Source organism: Ctenocephalides felis, unplaced genomic scaffold (genome assembly GCF_003426905.1).
Source record: "Ctenocephalides felis isolate EL2017-DRISC unplaced genomic scaffold, ASM342690v1 CF-g0.4_SCAFFOLD_00845, whole genome shotgun sequence".
In the NCBI taxonomy this organism is placed as follows: domain Eukaryota; kingdom Metazoa; phylum Arthropoda; class Insecta; order Siphonaptera; family Pulicidae; genus Ctenocephalides; species Ctenocephalides felis.
The window spans coordinates 63603223-63622802 of record NW_020536999.1 but is presented as its reverse complement, the minus strand read 5'-3'; the positions used below and the strand labels follow the sequence as shown (position 1 = coordinate 63622802).

The 19580-nt window shown below is 29.7% G+C and overlaps 1 protein-coding gene across 4 annotated transcripts in view; it reads right to left on the bottom strand.

Moving 5' to 3' along the window:
- LOC113363407 (protein trachealess) overlaps nucleotides 1–19580 on the bottom strand; it is a 397957-nt gene that overhangs the window by 145076 nt on the left and 233301 nt on the right. For 2 of the 4 annotated variants that reach the window (XM_026605907.1, XM_026605908.1), the window contains exon 1: nucleotides 18488–18854. The exons of the other annotated variants lie outside the window; for them this stretch is intronic. In XM_026605907.1, coding sequence (XP_026461692.1) covers nucleotides 18488–18630 — 143 coding nt within the window. In that variant the 5' untranslated portion in view covers nucleotides 18631–18854. Of the gene's footprint in view, nucleotides 1–18487; nucleotides 18855–19580 lie in introns of those variants that run through there. 4 annotated transcript variants of the gene reach the window in all.

Below are 19580 nucleotides of genomic sequence, written 5' to 3'. Positions count from 1 at the left end.
TAGAGTAGAGCGAGACTTAGAAGTCCGCGGGTAAAAAGGTTCACAACTAATATCTCAAAAACAAGTAAGGATAGGAAATTTTTAACAACAATATTTGAAAGTAGAGGGCTAAAAATATATAACCAGCCATCAACTTGATTCTTACGACATCGCTATAAGAAGATAAATGGCAATGTTTAAAATCTCATGACAAAAGTATTCTTTTTTGGTTGTGAGCACTGTTGTTTAGTAGTCATAATATATTTTTTAAGTCTACATTATTTGAATGTTTTGTAAGATAGATTGTTGTTTTTTAATAATAAATTCAACAGTTTTTTTTAATGAACTCTGTAAGAGCTTACATGTGGGTGGAGTAAAAAAAACATCCGAGCCATTACCCTAGCATAGGTGTAAGCAAAGTAAATAAAAAAGTAAATTAAGTTAACAAAACCAATGTTAACAGAGATAAGTTAAACAAATAGTTATTTTAACTCTTTTCATCATTATTTCTGACAAAATACCAGATTAAGGTCGTATACAGTGTAATCTCTATAAAAAATGTATCTATGAAATTAATCATTTGCATTGGTTAAATATAGTATCTATAATTTCGTTGAAGTCCCTTTTAAATTAAAAATAACACATTGCATCTGTTTGTTCACTGGCTGTCTCATTTTACCCCGCCCATGGGGTAAAAAATGATAGATGACAAGTTTTAAAAAAATAGTAAAAAACGCATTTCTATAATTAGAAATTAACTGGAACATGATCATAGACCTCATACTACCTTATATGTAGTATAAAGTTTTTTAACATAGTACGATAGTTATTAGTTATTAGTAATTCAGTTGTTTAAGACAATATAAGTACTTTTAATCAAATTTCCTTTATGATTCCCTACCCTATATCAAAAATGATTTATGATACACGTTCCTAGACTCGATTTGATTTTTGTGCAATTTAAGAAATATAGGTACAGAAATCCTATGCCTGATATAGAAATTAGAGTTAAAATGATCATTTTATAAACACTAAGGATTTTTCTTTAACAGGCCCACGGCAACATAAAAAATTAAACTTTCATTATGGCTGATATGAAATACTCAGCATATGTGAAAACAAAATTACAAAAACGAGAAAAACCTATAACTTGATTAAATTTGAATCGACACCGAGGTCCAAATCGCCAACCGTATTCATATCATTTAATAGCCGGCACTCCAAGTACTTTTTACAATGTGTCGCCATATCAGAGGGCGTAATAACATCCCAGACCAATTTGTGGTTAAAAAGTCAATCAGATACGACCACAGATCGCGATTTCTTCAACTTCTTCAGGATGGTAATGCATATTTTCCCACAGACGGGCACGCGTACACAAAAACTGCGAATCATGAGATCAGCAGCCAGATCAAAGCATGGGATTGTTGTTCTTTTATTCAAATTACTACTGGAAGAGACCTCATAGCATCTGTTGTAATAAAATCGGCATTTTAAACGACTTACTTGATTTAAAATATCAAAACATCAATATGAACCTTTTGAGAAGATCAGACATAAGTATTTACTAAAAGACACATGGTATGATATCAGGAAATTAAAGCATTCATAAAACCCATCTTTACTATCAATTTGTTATGAATGTACCGAATTTTGTTTGGTGCTAATTAAAATGTGTTTTTATTTATATTACGAGTGATTAAAAATATAATACTGTAATTATTGTACAAAAAATGAAAACTTCTTCTCTACTAGAAATTAAATATCTCATTAGAATTGTTTTAAAAACTTCTCTTGAGTATATTTGATCTAGCAATCTCCTTGCTAAACTGTAAGGATATTCAGTCAGATATTATATTTCAGACGATGCTAGGGTAATAAAAATTCAAAGTAATATATTATATAACAAAAAGCGATAATTTTAAAATGGCAAAGTTATCTTGAACTAAAAACCACTATTATTTTCAGTATAAAATTACTATTTATTTTCAAAACTTTATGATTATATTCATTATTTTACTTAATTATTTTGTTAGTATATTTTTATAAGAAAGAAGAATCAAATGAGTACTGCAGCATATATGAGTACTTCAACTTAATTTAAATTTGTTTATTAGTTATTTTTACCAATTATTTCGACAATTTTGATGAAATTTGAGACAAAATGGTCATAATTATAATAAAAAATGTTTAATTTCCAAAAACTTTATCAAACATTATTATACATCAGTTGATGGTTGAGAAATAAATGACTTTTTAAAGTAAAAATAATATCCTGAGATAATTAGAATCTTGCCGGAATATGGAAAAAACTCATCTTGAAACATACAAGTTGTAAACGTAGTGAATAAATGTATTCAAGAAAACTTTCTGTTCTTGGAAGTTTAAATCCTATAATACAAAAATATTTTATTAAAAAATATAATAAAAGCACGTCTAGTATAACTAACAAACAAACTTTGCAATCTCTGTCTTCGATAATAATATTTCATTTAACTTTTCAAAATACACGAAATAAATAAATTTCATTAACAGTAAAAAATTAGAACCCAGAGAAAGTTAAATATAAAAATTATATGAAAAAAATAGCATAAAAAGAGTAGAAGTAGTGTAGAATCCTTTTGATAAATTACTATAGATTTCGATTAGGCAAAATATAAATACTAAGGAATATCCAAGTTGGTAGAAAGTAGTATGCTAGAAAGGATCTTAAAGGTCCGCAAATAAAACTAACAATTTCTCAAAAACAAGTAATGTTGGGATATTTCTAACAGCAATATTTGAAAGTAGAGGGCAAAGGATGTATAACCTGCCATCGCTTTAATTTTTACGACGTCGCTATCAGAAGATAAAACTTGTTTGGAAATTTATAACAAAAAGTATTTTCTTTCGTTGAAATTTTCTTTGCTTGTGAGTACTGTTGTTTAGTACTCGAGACGTGAATACAAGTTATTTAATTGTTAGTTAGATTCAGCAGAAATATTCATATCTTTATAATAGCTTAAGTAAAAAAAAGTAAATAAAAATATAAATTTCGTAAAAACAAGCCATTTTACAAGAAGTAAATTAAATTAGCAGTTATTCCAGATCTGCTGATGAATATTTCTGAAAAAATACCAGATCAAGGTTATATTCAGTGTTAACTTTGTAAAAACATCTACCCATGAAATAAATTATATATTGCATTGGTTGAATATTGTAGCTATTATTTTATCTATATATATATATATATATATCAAATTCATTTAACATTATAAATAAAACGAATGGGTCAAACAGAACCGAGTAACAAATTTTTGAAAAATAGAAGAAAAAACATATTTCTATAATGATGAATTAGATGAGAATGAGTTTTTCCGAATAGTCAGAATAGTTTTGCTCAAAAATTGGAGCTTTGTGTTCCCGACCTACCTTATACCATTTTTAGCAAAATGAGCAATTTTATCTACATCAACCAGATGAATAAATCACGAAAATTGCCTATAATTCCTTCAGAAACCTTATGATTATTTCTACAGTCCGTTATCAATATATCGATTTTATCTAAAAATATCCTTCATCCCTTACCACCTACTCACGTCTTTTATTCTATAAATGCATTCACAAGTTGCATAACCTAATCAGGGCCACTCAGAGTTGTAGGTCGCAATCCTGGGGTCGGTGGGTCCGGTGCCCCACGTCTGATGTAAGCAAGCGAGCGGGTGTAAGGGCGGACGCGCTCCCGTGGGGCGACACATGAAGCAGCCAATTCAGACAATTTGGCCGAAAAGTTCCCCTTAATTTTGTTTTCACACGTCGGTCAATAGTTACAGAGCATCGGAACGACGGCAAAAAGAACAGAAGGTCGAACAAAAAATAGAACTCGAGGTCTGTCAGTCACTTGTAATGATGTGATTAAATTAAGGCGTTTGAAAGAAACGTAGATAAATATTAAATTGATGTGCCATTAGTGTTGTTCCGTACCAACCGAAAATGTCTTAACAAAATCTTATTGTTATAAGTCTTCTGTTCTGAACATAAGCTTATTATAACGAACTAGGTGTACGTAAAATTTCATCTTAAGGCAAGTTAGATGTATTTCCCTAAAACGTGTGAATAATTTACTTGATCAAGAATAAATCAATATGTTAAAAAGACTATTTGACCAAAAATAAATTAAATTAATTGTTTTGACGACTTTTCATATGAAGAATTACGATTAGCAAAAAATGTGCATATGAAATATGCATGTTTTGTAATTAAGACATTAAAGTCTTGGTTAACAAAAATAAATGATAACAAAAAAAAATGAAATATGTATTTGAAACATATTATTCGTTTACCAATTTGTGATAATTGTATTTCAATGAACGATCAGTCTGACTATAATTAATTAAACTCAAATAAATTAAAGTAGTGAACATTAATGCAAATTTTTGTTTATTATGTTTATATATATATTTACACCAGAATTGTTAATTTTGTTGTTCAATCTAATAATTAGAAACATCGGATGGATCAAATAATGTACCTAGATATTATTCCGTAAAATCCTTTTTAAATTAAAAATTAAATAGTGGTCCTTTTGTCCCCCGGCATCTTCTTAGGCCGCCTATGGCATATGGAGACCATTGAACCGATTCTGCCGCATAACAGACCATTGTTATGGCAAGGCCACGTTACGCTCCAACTTCCATACGTTATGCTACTGAATCATACTGAATACTGTCAAAATGTCATGTATTTGTTGTGTTTTACACATAAACTGCAACGTCACTTATATGTTATGAAGCTGGGTCAGAAAGACTCTCTTGCCTAAGATCGTTTTTTTGACATTTGTGCGGTTTCTAGGTTAGGTTTTAGACAATATCAGAAAAAAACCTGACTGCACAGCAACCACATGGCTTTTGACAATATTTAGAACGAGTTTGTATGGAAAGTTCTACATAACATATCCTTGCCATAACATTGGTCTGTTATGCGTCAGAATCGGTCTCCAAATCACACATTTTTGAAAAATAACTGAAAAACATTTCTACAATGACGAAATAGCTGGAAATTTCACTGAATATTGTTCGATAGTTGTAGGTTTAATATGTTTTATTTGTTGTAATGTAGTTGATTTGGTTTTCACAGTATAAATAATGAAGAACAGAGCCGTTTTCCCCGCCCTACCCTTCCTTTTACAAATTTTGTCTCAAACGATTTAATATATTTTGAGAGATCGAGAAAAAATAAAATAAGGAAGTCGGATTTTTTGGCGTTAACAAACTTTTCCTTTGGGAAATGCAAAATTGTAAATTATAAGATTCATTATTTTATGAACAACCTTATTATGAAATCTTAACTAAAATTTAAAATAAATGTGTTCTCGAAGAAATAAATATTAGCAAATATAGAGGTAAACCTTTTCTCGAATAAGTTTGCTAAGATAAAAAAAATATCAACAAACTTGATAATTTTCTCAAAATACTTATATTTGGGATATAGCAAAAATACCAGCGAATTATTTTACCTTAAGCAAATAGTGGGGTAAAAAAATCTAGCTTATCCAAAATAAAGCTTATAAGTTGACTACATATTTAAAAAAAAAATCTCTTCAATATCTAGAAATTATAAAAAAATGAAATCCAAAGAAAAGCAATCCTACAATGTGTCTATAAGTTGACTACTGCACTATCAAATGAATAATTTTCTAAGTATTTATAAAAATAAAATATTTAAAAGTTTGAAATAAAATATATACGTTTTCTAGGAATTTATATAAATGAAAATATTAAATCCATAGAAGAGCTATGAAAACAAAAAGTATTAAATTATGTGTCTTATGTGGGTTTTTATACAAGTATATATGTGTAAAAATTCTCTCCTCCAAGGAAACGATTCAATATTTCGAACAAATTAGCGAATATTCCCAGCGGAAACCACCCTAACTAAATGATTGGTCAAAGAAGCACAGAACAGAATATTATATAGATTTTTTGAGGGTCAGAATTCTTTTGATCAAAACTACCAAAAATAATAATATATGTCAGTTATGTTTTATTTGAACAGCAATCAGAACTTAAGGGGTCCATGAGCTGTTGTGATAATTTTTTTACAAACTACGTTTGTTTCTTATACATGATAACTCAAATAGTTTTCGCGTCTCTATAAGATAATTTTTATTATTACAATAATTGTAGTAGTGATGAGTTTTATTTTATTGATGAAGCAATGCTGAAGGGCTCTTTTTACTTGGAAACATATTGCTATCCATATTCAAAGTGAAAACTGATGTCACTACTGCTTGACATCAAACTGCTTGAATCGGGATCGAACCCGGGAGCGGAACCTACCACTGACTTACGGGCGATTACGAGAAATTTGATTACGAAATAAATCGAGAATTTGATTATATGTAAATGAACTTTTGGTATTAAAAGTTACCTTGTTTTTTGAAAGTTAATAGTTGAAAACTAATTTTATTCGCAATTGCTGATTATGATTGCATTTGTGCATTTATGAGAGTAAAATTTACTTTTTACAAAAATATAAAAACAACTTATCATAAAAACAAACATTTACGATAAAAAAGAAAAGATTTTAAAAAATTGAATCATAAAATGGCGCATGGTTTATTCGACATAATAACGCACTATTGTTCATACATTGTTCGCGACATACGAACTACTTTAATTCAGTTCATTGTAAAAGTTAAAATGTAATATTCAAATTTTATGTCTTAACTTCCAAGCCAATGGAAAGTTCTATTTTCCAATCAGCATAATGCGATACACATCTACTCATAAATAAACTAGATGTATTATGGGCTTAAACTAACAGCTTTCACCTACGGACAAATCCTCTACCGGCATCAATAAATTGTAAGAGTAAAATTTTACCCATGAAGGTAAGCACGCCTTGTTTGTGTCCGAATACATCTGAATCAGAGGCGATTGGTGTATGTGATTGTGTGCGAATTGATAGTAGGGTTTTTAATGCGCCCATTTGAATTCAGCACGACATATCGGGCTCAGCTTGGAATTCAATAATACACACTGCGCCGGGCATTGGTCACCGGTCACCTCTGGCTATTTTTGCCACTGATCGGGTTATCACACAATACGCAAGTAATAGATTTTTTTCTATTATTTTCTGTTATTGTTTCCCTCTAACGTCCTGGTGCATTGTTCGAGCGGTTTTAGAAGAATTTATGGCAATGCTGCTGAAATGAAATGGTTTTCTTCAAGCGTTTTCAAGTACTGAACGATGTTGGTTATAGTGATTTTTATATGGCGTGAAATAGGTGGTATTTTAGCTTGAGGGGTGACCTGTCAGATAATGCATAATTTATAAAATAATGTAAACATCTTTACAATGTGCGCACATCTACTAGTAGGCTCTATGATGTTTGGCATTGGTCAAAACATTTTTTTGTCAAAATATTTATCCAATTTTCATGTCAAAATATTTATCCAATTCACCAAATTTACTATCTTATGGTTAAATATGAGTTGTGCAAGAGTGTTATTACTACTATTACTATTATTAGTATGTTGTTCAACATCTGTTATTACTTATTATTCCTCGTTCACCTCTTGTCAGTCTTTTTTCGTGCTGCCTGATATGGAGCTTGACCTAGGTCGAGATTTAAGCCGGGACTAGTTTGAGCTAGACCACGTTTTTACACCACGGTTGGATCATTATTTAAGAAATGTATTGTTTTCATGTATGATTAATTCTTAACCACGAATGATTTCAACATCCCTAATACTGATGTTGATTGTAAATTTGGATAAAGACGTAAATTCATAATGCCATCATTGTTATTATTCATTAATAAGATTTTTTTACAATATGAGGTTGATTCCCCAGAACAATTCATGTTCCCAATAATTAATTTTAAGGTTCAGACATCAAATTATTCTTATGGTATATAATAAGTAATTTAACCCCTATGACATAGTCTTGAATTTGTTCTCTCAACTTATAAAGTTAATATCCAAACAAAAGAGCTAATGATTGAAGAAAAGTGATTCGCAAAACTTTCTAGGTGTTCGATTGATTATATAGTGAACTATATAAATTACCGAAATACCTGATAAAAATTTATTTTAACCTTTTCAGCACTAATTGATAGTTCTGACGTATATTTATATAAATAATTTTGTTAAAACTATTTTCATTATAGTAGCGTTAAATTTTCTATATCATACATAAATTATGTACAATTGGGCAAATTTAATGCACCTCCAATAATGTAAATGAATGAGTTGAAACGTTCAATAAAATGGTTTAAACATTCTACTATAAACACCAAAGGGTAAGTGCACTTCTAAAATGACATAAATTGCATAATTATTTTGAATCAATTTAAACCTTAACTAGAGATGTATGGCATCGTTCCTTAAGGCAAATTGCTGGTACTTCACGTACCATAACGAAATGTTCGAGGAATATTAAATGTTTTCAAATAGATTATTATAAATATTGTAACATTGTCTAATATTTATAAGAATTATATAAACTGAATTGAAAAGTTGAAATTATTTGTTTAAAGTATATTAGAACTTTAGTCAAAATTGAAATTGAAATCTGAATTATTTTCAATATACAAAAAAAAATTTAAAAAACAAAAATGAAACAAAAATTTTCTTCTCCAAGAGCAATTATTTTGTTGTGAAACAAGCAGAAAGTTGTTTGAATCATTTAAATCGGACGCTTAGTTCTCTCAAAAAACTGAACTGAAATTTTTCTGAGGTACGCCAAAATGTTCAGAAACCTTCAAAACGACGAGAAATGCAAAAATTTTCATTTTCGATTTTTGGCCCATCAGTTAAACTACCCTACGGAAAGTTAAAAAATTAATGTAATAAAATCATGACTATTTATTTGAAGAGATTATCGCATCTGTTCCACTTTTTATAGCTATTTATTACAAATATATTTTAATATTATTTATAAATTAAAAATAACTGAAAGTTGTTTATGTTATTTTGGTACTTCTATCAGCCAACTATTACTCCCTCAGCCAGATGTATGTTTTTCTCACTGCCTTCCAGTTTCCGGAACATTATCAGAATGTACTTTGTAAGCACAAAAATGTTGAAGGCTTTTGATGTGTTTTACTTTTATATTTAAGGGAGTTGTCCACTCTTCGAAGAAGTCATACGTTCCTTCGGTCCTCTGAATCGCCCTCGAGGGATTCGTTTTTTATGCGTCCAACCTGACCGGTACGTCGCTACGTGCATTATTTGCACTTCGACTGGTGGAAAAAATACTAAAAATGGCACTTTTTGCTCAAGTCTTTAAGATATAAGGGTAGAGTAGAGTTGATGGATGCTTTTATTTAGAGTTATGCTGGAAATGTGATAGTCTGGTAAGATGTTCGAAATGGTGTTACTACCTTTAACAGAAGTCGGGGGTAAAAGGTATATATGTTCAGAAATTACGTCCTTATTTTTTGTCTATTTTTTTATCTATATTTTCGTTCTTAAGTAAGTCATAATTGAACAATAATACATATATACACAAAATATAAAATGATTCAAAAACACTCGAATTTTAATAATAGCAGTTTCAGAACAAGGTAGAGAAAGTTAAAATAATTTTAAGGAAAGCAATTTCATTTACAGTTTCTCAATTTTTGATATTGGCAGATCAAAATTCAAATTATTTCAAACTTTGACATTTTTTTTTCTAGATTTATAATCAATTATATAAATCAAACTCAATAAATTTTCAACTTTTTTAAAAAAAAATACAATTTTCTGCAAAACTTATTTATTCAAAATCTCGAATATTTTTAACGCAATCTTTATTTTCATAACAAAATACATCGCGATACCAATAATAACGTCATTTAGTAAATTTTATTCTTCTAATATTTATTTAAAAAACGTGAATTTCTCACAATATGCATTAGATTCAATGTCATATATAACACTGTTTTTTCAGAAGTAAACTAGAAGTGTTTACTCTCATAGCACGGTGAGTGCGTGCCGTGCAATATAGAAATCGCGCTATAAAAAACTCGATTTAGCTAACGAGCAAGGTTAATAATTTGATGCACATTCTCGAATGCGTTGTATGAAAACCGCTCTATTGCAAAATCTTAATATTAGTCAAATTACATCAATTGCACCGCGTTATATGGAAACAAAAAAACGTAGAAGACACGCAAAATTATAAACTATTTTTACTGAATTATCGATAATTTGATTAAATTTATATAAAAATATGATGAAAAAATAAAAAACTGTACATTGAATTAAAGTTAATATACAAATGAGAATAATGTTATAACATAAAACAAAGTAAAATGCTAAAACAGAAAACTATTTTCAAACAAAATTATTTACAAATGCATTTTCAAACCAGTGTGGTCCTATGGGATTCAATTATGGGGCACCGCCAAAAAAAACATTCAGCGAGTGCAAAAAAGAGTCATACGGCAGGAACGTACCCAGGTACGTTCCCAACTGGTTGATTCACCAGAACAGCAACATGATGACAGTAAATGAAGCAATTCAATAAACATCATAAAACTATAAAATAAGAAAAGAAAAGAAAAATTCCCAATGATCTCATAAAAAGCCATTTGTAAACGCTAACATAATATTATTACTATTATCTTATTATTTCTAATATTGTTATTTTGTTATTTTTATTCTTATCTTTCACTTATTGATTTTATTTTACTTATTAATTTCATTATTATTATTATTTGTTTTTATTTTATATTAAATCAACATACTACGGATATCATTTTATTGAAAATTTCTGTTCTCTTTTTTGTGCTCTTTATATTAAATTTATATAATTGTTCATTACTGTTACTAAATGTTAATTATTTAGCAATTGTAACAAATATAGTAATTAAAAAAAAATCTACTAACTAGGCTCACTGATAGATTGTGCTGTAAGACCTTATAGGTAGTTGAACGAAAGCCACGGTGCAGAAGGACCGTATTATAGGAGGGCTGTCGCAATTACAGTTCCGCGTAGTATGGAAACCGCAATTTCAGAGTACCGCGTTGTAAGAAAGTTAACTGTACATATTAAAAGATATAATTAAAAATACCCAATCTGTTAGTTCAAGTAAAACTAAATGAATTCCAAATGACGAATTGAAATTCCTACACCTGTTTACGTAGGTGGACAGTTTTTCCTGTCCTGCAAAAGAAAAAAAAGCACTCTTTTACAGTCCCATACTCATAGGCTTTCGTATTAAGAGTTGCCCGTATCTCTGGGGACTGTTTATTGCCGGCCACTTCGATCCGTCCCCGTCCGCCGTAATAGCAGGCGACGTTGGGGAAATGTTGGAAACATCATATCAGCAGCCACTCAGTCAGTACAAGGTCTAAGGTGTCGCATTTATACCTTTGAGGACAACTTTGTGTGTGGTTGAGATGATACGTTTCGCTAAATATTTATATTTAAAATGAATAAGCTAGTGGCAAGGCGCCATGAAGTAATATCCTGGAACTATGGCATTGGGAATGATCATTATGTTGATGGAATCAATCATCTACTTTAAATTTATTGAAAATTTAAAATTCATAATGGTATTTTGTGCTTTTAATATTATTTAGAAAAAAATCAAGTTAATTTTAGCAGTAATTTAAAAATAGGATAGGACGGGACATAAAAGTCCAATTGTACTTTGAGAAATTATATTGTAAAAACCAAACCAATTATATCACAACAAATAACACATGTAAAACAAACTATCTGACTAATGTTCAGCAAAACTCCCATATAATAATTCATCATTCAAGAAATGTACTTATTTGATGTTTTTCTAAAATTTGTAACCCGGTCCTTTTTATCCCATAAACGAGGTAAAATGGGTCGACCAATTGGTCGATACAATGTCCTATTTCTAATTTTAAAGGGATTTCACTAAATAATAGTTACATTATTCAACCAAGGCTAAATATAATTTTAATGGGTATATTTTTACAGAAATACTCTCGAACCCCTTTTATTGGGTCATTTTGTAGAGGTTATATAAAAAAAAAGTTGAATCTAACTTAAAATTAACAATATATCTTATAAAACAATTAAGTAACGAGTACTTAAGAACTATATTAAGGTGTAGAAAACTAAGCAACAGTGCTCACAATCAAAACAAACACAAATGCAAGAAAATACTTTTGTTATTGATTTCCAATCATTGCCGTTTATCTCCCGTTAGTAACGTCGTGAGAATCAAGGTCATGTTTGTTTATATATCTTTTTCCCTCTACTTTGAAATATTGTTGTTAAAAATTCTTAACTTTACTTGTTTTTGAGATATGGGTATTAGACCTTTTTACCCGCAGACCTTTAAGCCCCGCTCTACTCTATACATGCATAGGCACATAAATACATTTGGAATACACACCTATACATATATACATACATATATGCGTATATATTATATATCCGCCGGAAAGTAAATTTTGTCAAAGTTTGTCAATTAATTCGATCAGTCCATGTACGTTTTGATATGAGCTTAGGGAATCGTGCATTATATGATACATATCGCAAATATAGATATATTTTACACTAATCTTCGGGGAGAGCAGAAGGCAGAAGATTGCGTTCGAATATAATAACATTGCGTAATAGGGGAAACCGGGGAACTAAAACTACACAAATGAAAAAAATATTAAATTATTATATGAGCGTGTAAGTAATACACGTAATATAATATCTATACAATAGAATAAAATTAGATAAAGCGTCTATTTAGTGAACTCTTTACTTGGAACTTTTAAGTAAATTTGAAAAAGCTGATAGCGTGCGCGTATAAAGCTGTATGAGCGTATAAAGCTGTGAGTTATTTTTTGCATAATCCAAAATTTATAAAAAACTTTATAGTTCGACAATTGCAAAAAATAAAAGTAAAAAACCAGAGAGTAGAAGAAAGGTTAAAATTTTATAAACCAACATTGAAATTTTAATAATGAAATCTGAGATAAAATGGATTCAATTGACGAAAGATTCATTAGACAAATAATTTCGATTTTGTTTATTAGCATGGAAAGTTTGGGATGCAATTGAATATACTCATAAATAATAATACTTTAGTATTATAGTACTTGTGAGTAATATAGTATTATAGTACTTGTAAGTAATACAAGCCTTACAAGAACACAAGATTTTTACTTGTGAATGAATAAGTAATTAAATAACGTAGTTAAAAAAAACAAATAGAGCTATTTTTAGTAAAATTCGAAGTAAAAAAGCAAAAAACTAATATATCATAGAACATTATTCATTGGCAAACGTTCAAATATTATAAAAGCAAAGTTATTTTATTAAAAAAGAAAATACGAAAATATAGAGAAATTATAAAGTAGTATAAAGAAAATATGTACAAATATATAATAAAAAGAAAATACAATATTATAAACAGTCGGTACTGTTTATAACTAGGCCTAGCTAAACCAGTTGATGAGAGTGTAATATTTATTTTTGGAAATGAATATTATTCCTCCGGTCTCCCGTTAGAACTTTTGTGTGATTATAATTAGGGGAACAGAATGAGCAAATATTACACATATATATGATATTTATAACTGCCTAATATACACCTAGAAGGCGTCGTTATTAGGAGGCGTTTATGGCTCGGGCATCATAAATTGCATTGTCGCTCCGTGGAGGGAAAACGAAACGAAAATTGCGGGTTTCGCGATAAATGCATACATATAGGCAATTTGATTATGGGTGGATGGTGGATGGATTTGTGTAAAGCTATTTAGAAGAATAGCTAATACATGGTATCATTAATAACTCGAAAGACATTGTATTATCTGTATTCTGGACCATCTATAATGACAAATACTGATGAATAATTTTGTATCACGGTCAATGTAAAACTAAAACAATACAAGCAATAATTTAAAATTTTCCATGATCTGTCTTAAAAAATATCAGAAAAAGGAGTTATTAGTACCATTCTTCTTATAAATTACTACAAAAATGAAATTTGGTACAACTATTCTGATATTATTGTTTAATTTTGATGATTTAACGTTTTGCCCAACTTGATAATGTGCAAAGCAGAATTTGAAATGAATTTTGTTTTAGACAAATTGTATAAATTGCCTTAATAATTGAATTTATCTATAGGGTAAAAACAGGCTCAAAGGTCCGCGGGTTATATAGTCAATCACCAATATCTTGAAAATAAGTAAAGTTAGGAATTGCGTTTCACAACAATCTTTGAAAATAGAGGGCAAAAGATATACAACCTGCCATTACCTTGATTCTTACGACGTCGCTATCAGGAGATAAATGGCTATGTTAATAAAATCTATAAAAAATAATTTTTTCGTTGTTATGTGTGCACTGTTGTATAGCTTATAAGAACTTAATATAATTTAAGTATACGATATTTAATTGTTTTATGAGTATTGTTAATTTTAAATTAGATTCAACAATTTTCTTTATATGACCTCTATTAAATCTTGCATATGGGTGAGGCGAAAGGACCAATTGAACCTTTTCCTTGGCAAAGATGTAAGGTTTACACTGTAAACAATAAAAAAATTGTAAATATGGAAGTGAATTAAGAAAAAAAAAATAAAAAAATCAATTAGATAAATGATTATTCCATCTTTGCTGATGGATATTTTTGACAAATTGCCAGATCAAGGTTATATACAGTTTCATCTCTGCAAAAAATGTACTTAAGAAATTTATATTTTGCATTGGTTGAATAATGTAGCTATTATTTTGTAAAATTCCTTTAAAATTACAAATAGGACATTGAACCTATGTGTATCCCCTGGCAGTCCCATTTTACCCCAACTATGGAGTAAAAAGGATCAGGTGACAAATTTTTGAAAAAAAGTAAAGAAACATTAATTTGCGTTGTTGTTTATGATATGGTTGGATTGGTTTTCACAGTATAATTTTTCAAAGGAGCTTTTTAAAATTGAACCTTTGTTAAAAATGAATATATCAACTGTTTATTGAAATGAAACGGTGCTGCCTATTTTTACACAAAATCAATAAAAGTGGGTATCAACTGATTTTGCCAAACAAATTTAGATATTTAATTTTGAGAAAATAAATAAGCAGTATTTAGCTTTTTTTTTTAAGAAAGACAAGTAGTTTAACGACGATATAAGTAAGACGCGCTGATAACATATTCGTGTATTAACAGTTAAGTATTATATATATTAATAAAAATGCTTATAAAAAAATCTGTAGAAGCACCGAACAAACCGTCGAATATTAGATACAAATATCGTGTAAGGTTTTTATATAAAAACACTATGATACTGCCAAGTCTCTTCATCTTACTAATAATATTTAAAACAGTAAAAAATTAGCTACATCAAAATATCTCTCCAACTATTCCGTTCCGTTCAATGTATCCATCTAACCATACAACTAAACCATTCATCTAAATTGCTCTTAAGTGCAAAATCTAATTCCCTAAATCCTTGATTTAATTATTCACGGGTCCCGAATTCAAATAAAAACATGCCCTCATCCCCCTTTTAGTGTACCGCGTTCGTGATCATAAACAAATCTTTTTAGAATCGATTTTAAATCTTACCCCTTACTTAAGGTTTTCACTTTTTCACCACAAGCAACCGCCAATTTGGTATTAAGACCGATTTTATGGATTATTCCTATCAATTCCGCACAGTTGGGTCACTATGAAGTAACAATCTATTATTTTGTAGAAACATTACACGTGAGATAAAATGTGGTAAGAAAGAGTGGATACAATTTGATGAGGTGGCTGGTAAGAATACAAGGGAACGAGCAACCAATAATTGGTCCTATTTCAACCAAAAACTAATTAGTACGATTACTAACTGAATTTGTCGTTTGTTCCTTTCCAGAAAATAAGAATTTCATTGAATTTTATTTTGTTGTAATAATGTAGATTTCGACCAGAAAATAAGTATAAAGACTAAAAACTAATGTAGACCCTGTAACTCAACCCTAAATATCAATTTTTATCAACGTTATGAAATTTGTCCACTAACAAAGTGATATCTAGGAATACAAGTGGTTTTTCAAGGTGATTTTTGAAAGAGATGCTGGTGACACCACGAGGGTGCTGAAAGTTTGTCAATAAAACACCAAAAAATATTTTTGCGTGGATTTTAAAAAAAAAAGAAATCAAAATGTGTAACCCTTACAATATAATATATCAACAAACAACAGCGCATCTCTTTCTTTGGTTTGAACTTCAAATAATTCAAAAATGACACCGAAAGGATTGGAAAAAATCCCATATAGTTTTCTAACGAAAGGTTCAGCAAATATTTCTTACTAGACCCCCTACTAATAATTTTGTTTCTAATTTTATTGATGGAAAGCAGAGATCTCTCTCGGATCCATCTAGTCTACCTATAATATTGTATGAAGGCATTAAGACACGGCGCATTAGACACAGAAAATGCTATTAATCCGATTTAGAAATTATTAGCGCACGAAAAACTGAAAACAAATAACGAAAATGTGGAAAAACACGGTCAAGTGTTATAGTAAAAATTCACTAATAATAAGAGTTTAGTACAAAAATCGATGCTTTTAAAAAAACATAGTAAGTAGCAAGTTATAAGAATCATACTTATAATAAACTAGTGTTTGATAAAGTTTATTGATTTTGTTCATGGTAAATGTACCTACTATAAAATCTAAATTCATGATTTCATTCATCATGAAATTTACGATTTAGTATTTACTTTGATGGAAACATATTGATAAATATTTTTAAGTGAAAATGGACATCGCTACTGCACGATGTCGGGTTGTCCTCAGTGGGGCTAGCACAAACGACCCCGTCCACACGAGTCCGTGAGCTTAACCATCACACCATGGAACATCCTTATATATATATATATATATATATTAAGTTTGATGTTCGTATACATGTATAAAATCTTCATAACTTTTACATAAATTAAAAATCAAAGAGTTTTTGTTTATTTTCATTGTACCAAATGTTTTGTTATAATATTAAATATCTATATTTCTACAATTTATTTTCAAAAACACATTATTTTCAAAAAATGAATTATATGCACAATATTGTTGAAAATAGTATGTATTATGATTTTTGTAATAGTGAGCAACATTTTTATTTAACACTGATGATTACATAGAAGTAGATACCAGACAATCAAGATTCTCAAAAATTATTTGATTTTTATTTTATGTAAGGTCTTCAAAGATTTTATATATATACAAAAGGTTCCTAGTCTAATAATCGCACGTAAAATTTGTTTTAAAAAATGATAATAACATTCGTTCCCAACTGTTTCGATTTTGCAAAATTTTTGTAATATTATATTTGATTTTAATGCAACAATAGATTGAAAAAAGCTGGAACGAACGTCTGTTAGTAAAAAATGATAAATCATAATTGTTAGCAGTTCACACAGAACCCGCATGTTTGAAGTGAAACTTCTTAGGATAGGATCATAGTCTGAGTGGCGTAATTTAAATTTAAACCAAATTGATTACTACATCAAAGTACATATCTTCTATAAATCCACGTGCCTTTACATTGAAAGTAATGTATCGATGAATTTTATATAATATTAAATGAAAATATCTTAAATGTAGATTTTTTTTAACTAAATCATAGTTATAATGTGCGCCTTTATAAATACATACAACGAGTTGCAATTTTTTTACTTATAATATTCGTTCATAATTTCTTAAACTTTGGCCTAACTGACTTACAAACGAACTGATAAATCATTAGAAACATTGTGCTTAATTGAAACATTTGTCATTATATGTTACAAATAAATTAAACTAATTAATGTTATTAATAAATTACATATTTCACCATAGCCGTATAAAAAAGTTTTTTACAAATTTATATGGAAATGATTTTTCATTTTTTCCAAAGTTTTTAAAACACTCATAAAACAGCTGGTCCTGGTAATATTTTTTACATAGTGGATCTTTTAGAGTTATCGTCAAATCTTAAGAAGTTTCACTTCGTCGTAAATAAAGGCAGTATCAAATCGAGGAATAATGAATAGTTTTGATTAATCGTACTTGAAAATATTGTCGAGGAAAAAGAATTGTTACATATGAAAAATTGCTTGCATAAAGTTTGCACTTTGCATAACGTATTTTACAAAAAGTATTATGACGCTTGATTTATATTTAATAGAAACTTAAATCCATATGTAAACAAGGTTAAACTTTTTGTGGTCATCAATTAAATGTAATAAAAAAGAATTAAAGTTTATATCAAAATATTTGTGCAAATCTTTATGGAGTCTTATTTTTTGTGACAACGATTGGCAATTTCAAGAGTCCGATCGCCACACAAAAAACATAAACAAAACCATTTTCACAAAACCTTCACTTTTTCTACCAACAATCCTCCGATTCCAAAAAATCAAATCTATCCATTACCATTCCCTGACACCACCTTAAATTAAAAACCAATAATAAAATGCATATCAAAAATAAAACATGTATGATAGAAACGTGCCCGGGCTCAAGATGGTTTGCGGGCGCCGCGTGGGACTGTTTGTACGGCACACACAGATCGGCCGGTACGAACCAGGAGTGCGAAAACGGCGCCCCAACGCCGCTCACTGATCCGACCATTCCTGGACCCATGCCGGGAACACCGCCGGTCATCATTGGGGCCGTCTGGCGCTGATAGCCCGCGTAGTCCATAGCCACGGCCTGATACGGGAGCATGGTAGTTGATGACGTTTAACACTTATTGACGCACATTAAAGGAGTTTATTTACACATTTTTGGACGCATGAAAGTTTTGCCTTTGGAAATGCATGTGTACACGATGGTAAAATGACACTCACATGGGTAAATGACACAGTGGTAAAGGACTGAGAAATATTTAGTTATTGCTCGTAAAACAAAAGTCTAAGTTTTAAGTATATAATATTTAGACAACCTATTTTTTATAGTAAACTGCATCTAAAGTGATCAATTGCTTGGATTTTTCATCAAAAAGTACTAACTAAGCTAAAACTTCAAACTATTTGAAACACTCTGCATTAGTGTTTTGAAATATAGATCATTTATATTCAATTATCTTATTTTCTGATATTTAACTTCTGATCTTTCTAAATACAATACTAATTATTTATGAAATAATCATGTTTTCACGTATGTTTATCAAAACAGTCGTGGCAAATTAGAAAAAAGCGTTTAAAATTTCAATGCTTTCGTTTAAAATTACACAAAATATATTAAGTGTTAGTTAGTTTCTAGATGTATATATAATGCGCGAAGCTAATGAACTTATGTTTACTATGTTAAAAATATTTATTATAGTTTAGTGCACTTGAAAATTAATCACAGTAATTATTGCAATAAAGTATACTAAAAATACAGTCCATATGATATTTACACAGTTCGTTCTATCACACTAACAATGAGTATTTTTATTTTTTACACTACAGTATTTTTTACAATAGCCACTGCCACATTCCACTTGTATGTCACGAATATACTGTATCACTTATTAACGCACACGCGCACCCGGACGATACGTCACTCGCCGCTCCGCGATTGGCAATGTGACCTGCGACTCGTCGCGGAGTCGCGTACCGTGCAAGGGCGTCGCCTAAAACCGATATTCGTGCGTTTCCGTCGCACGCTTCGGTAATTTCAAATGCTGTAAT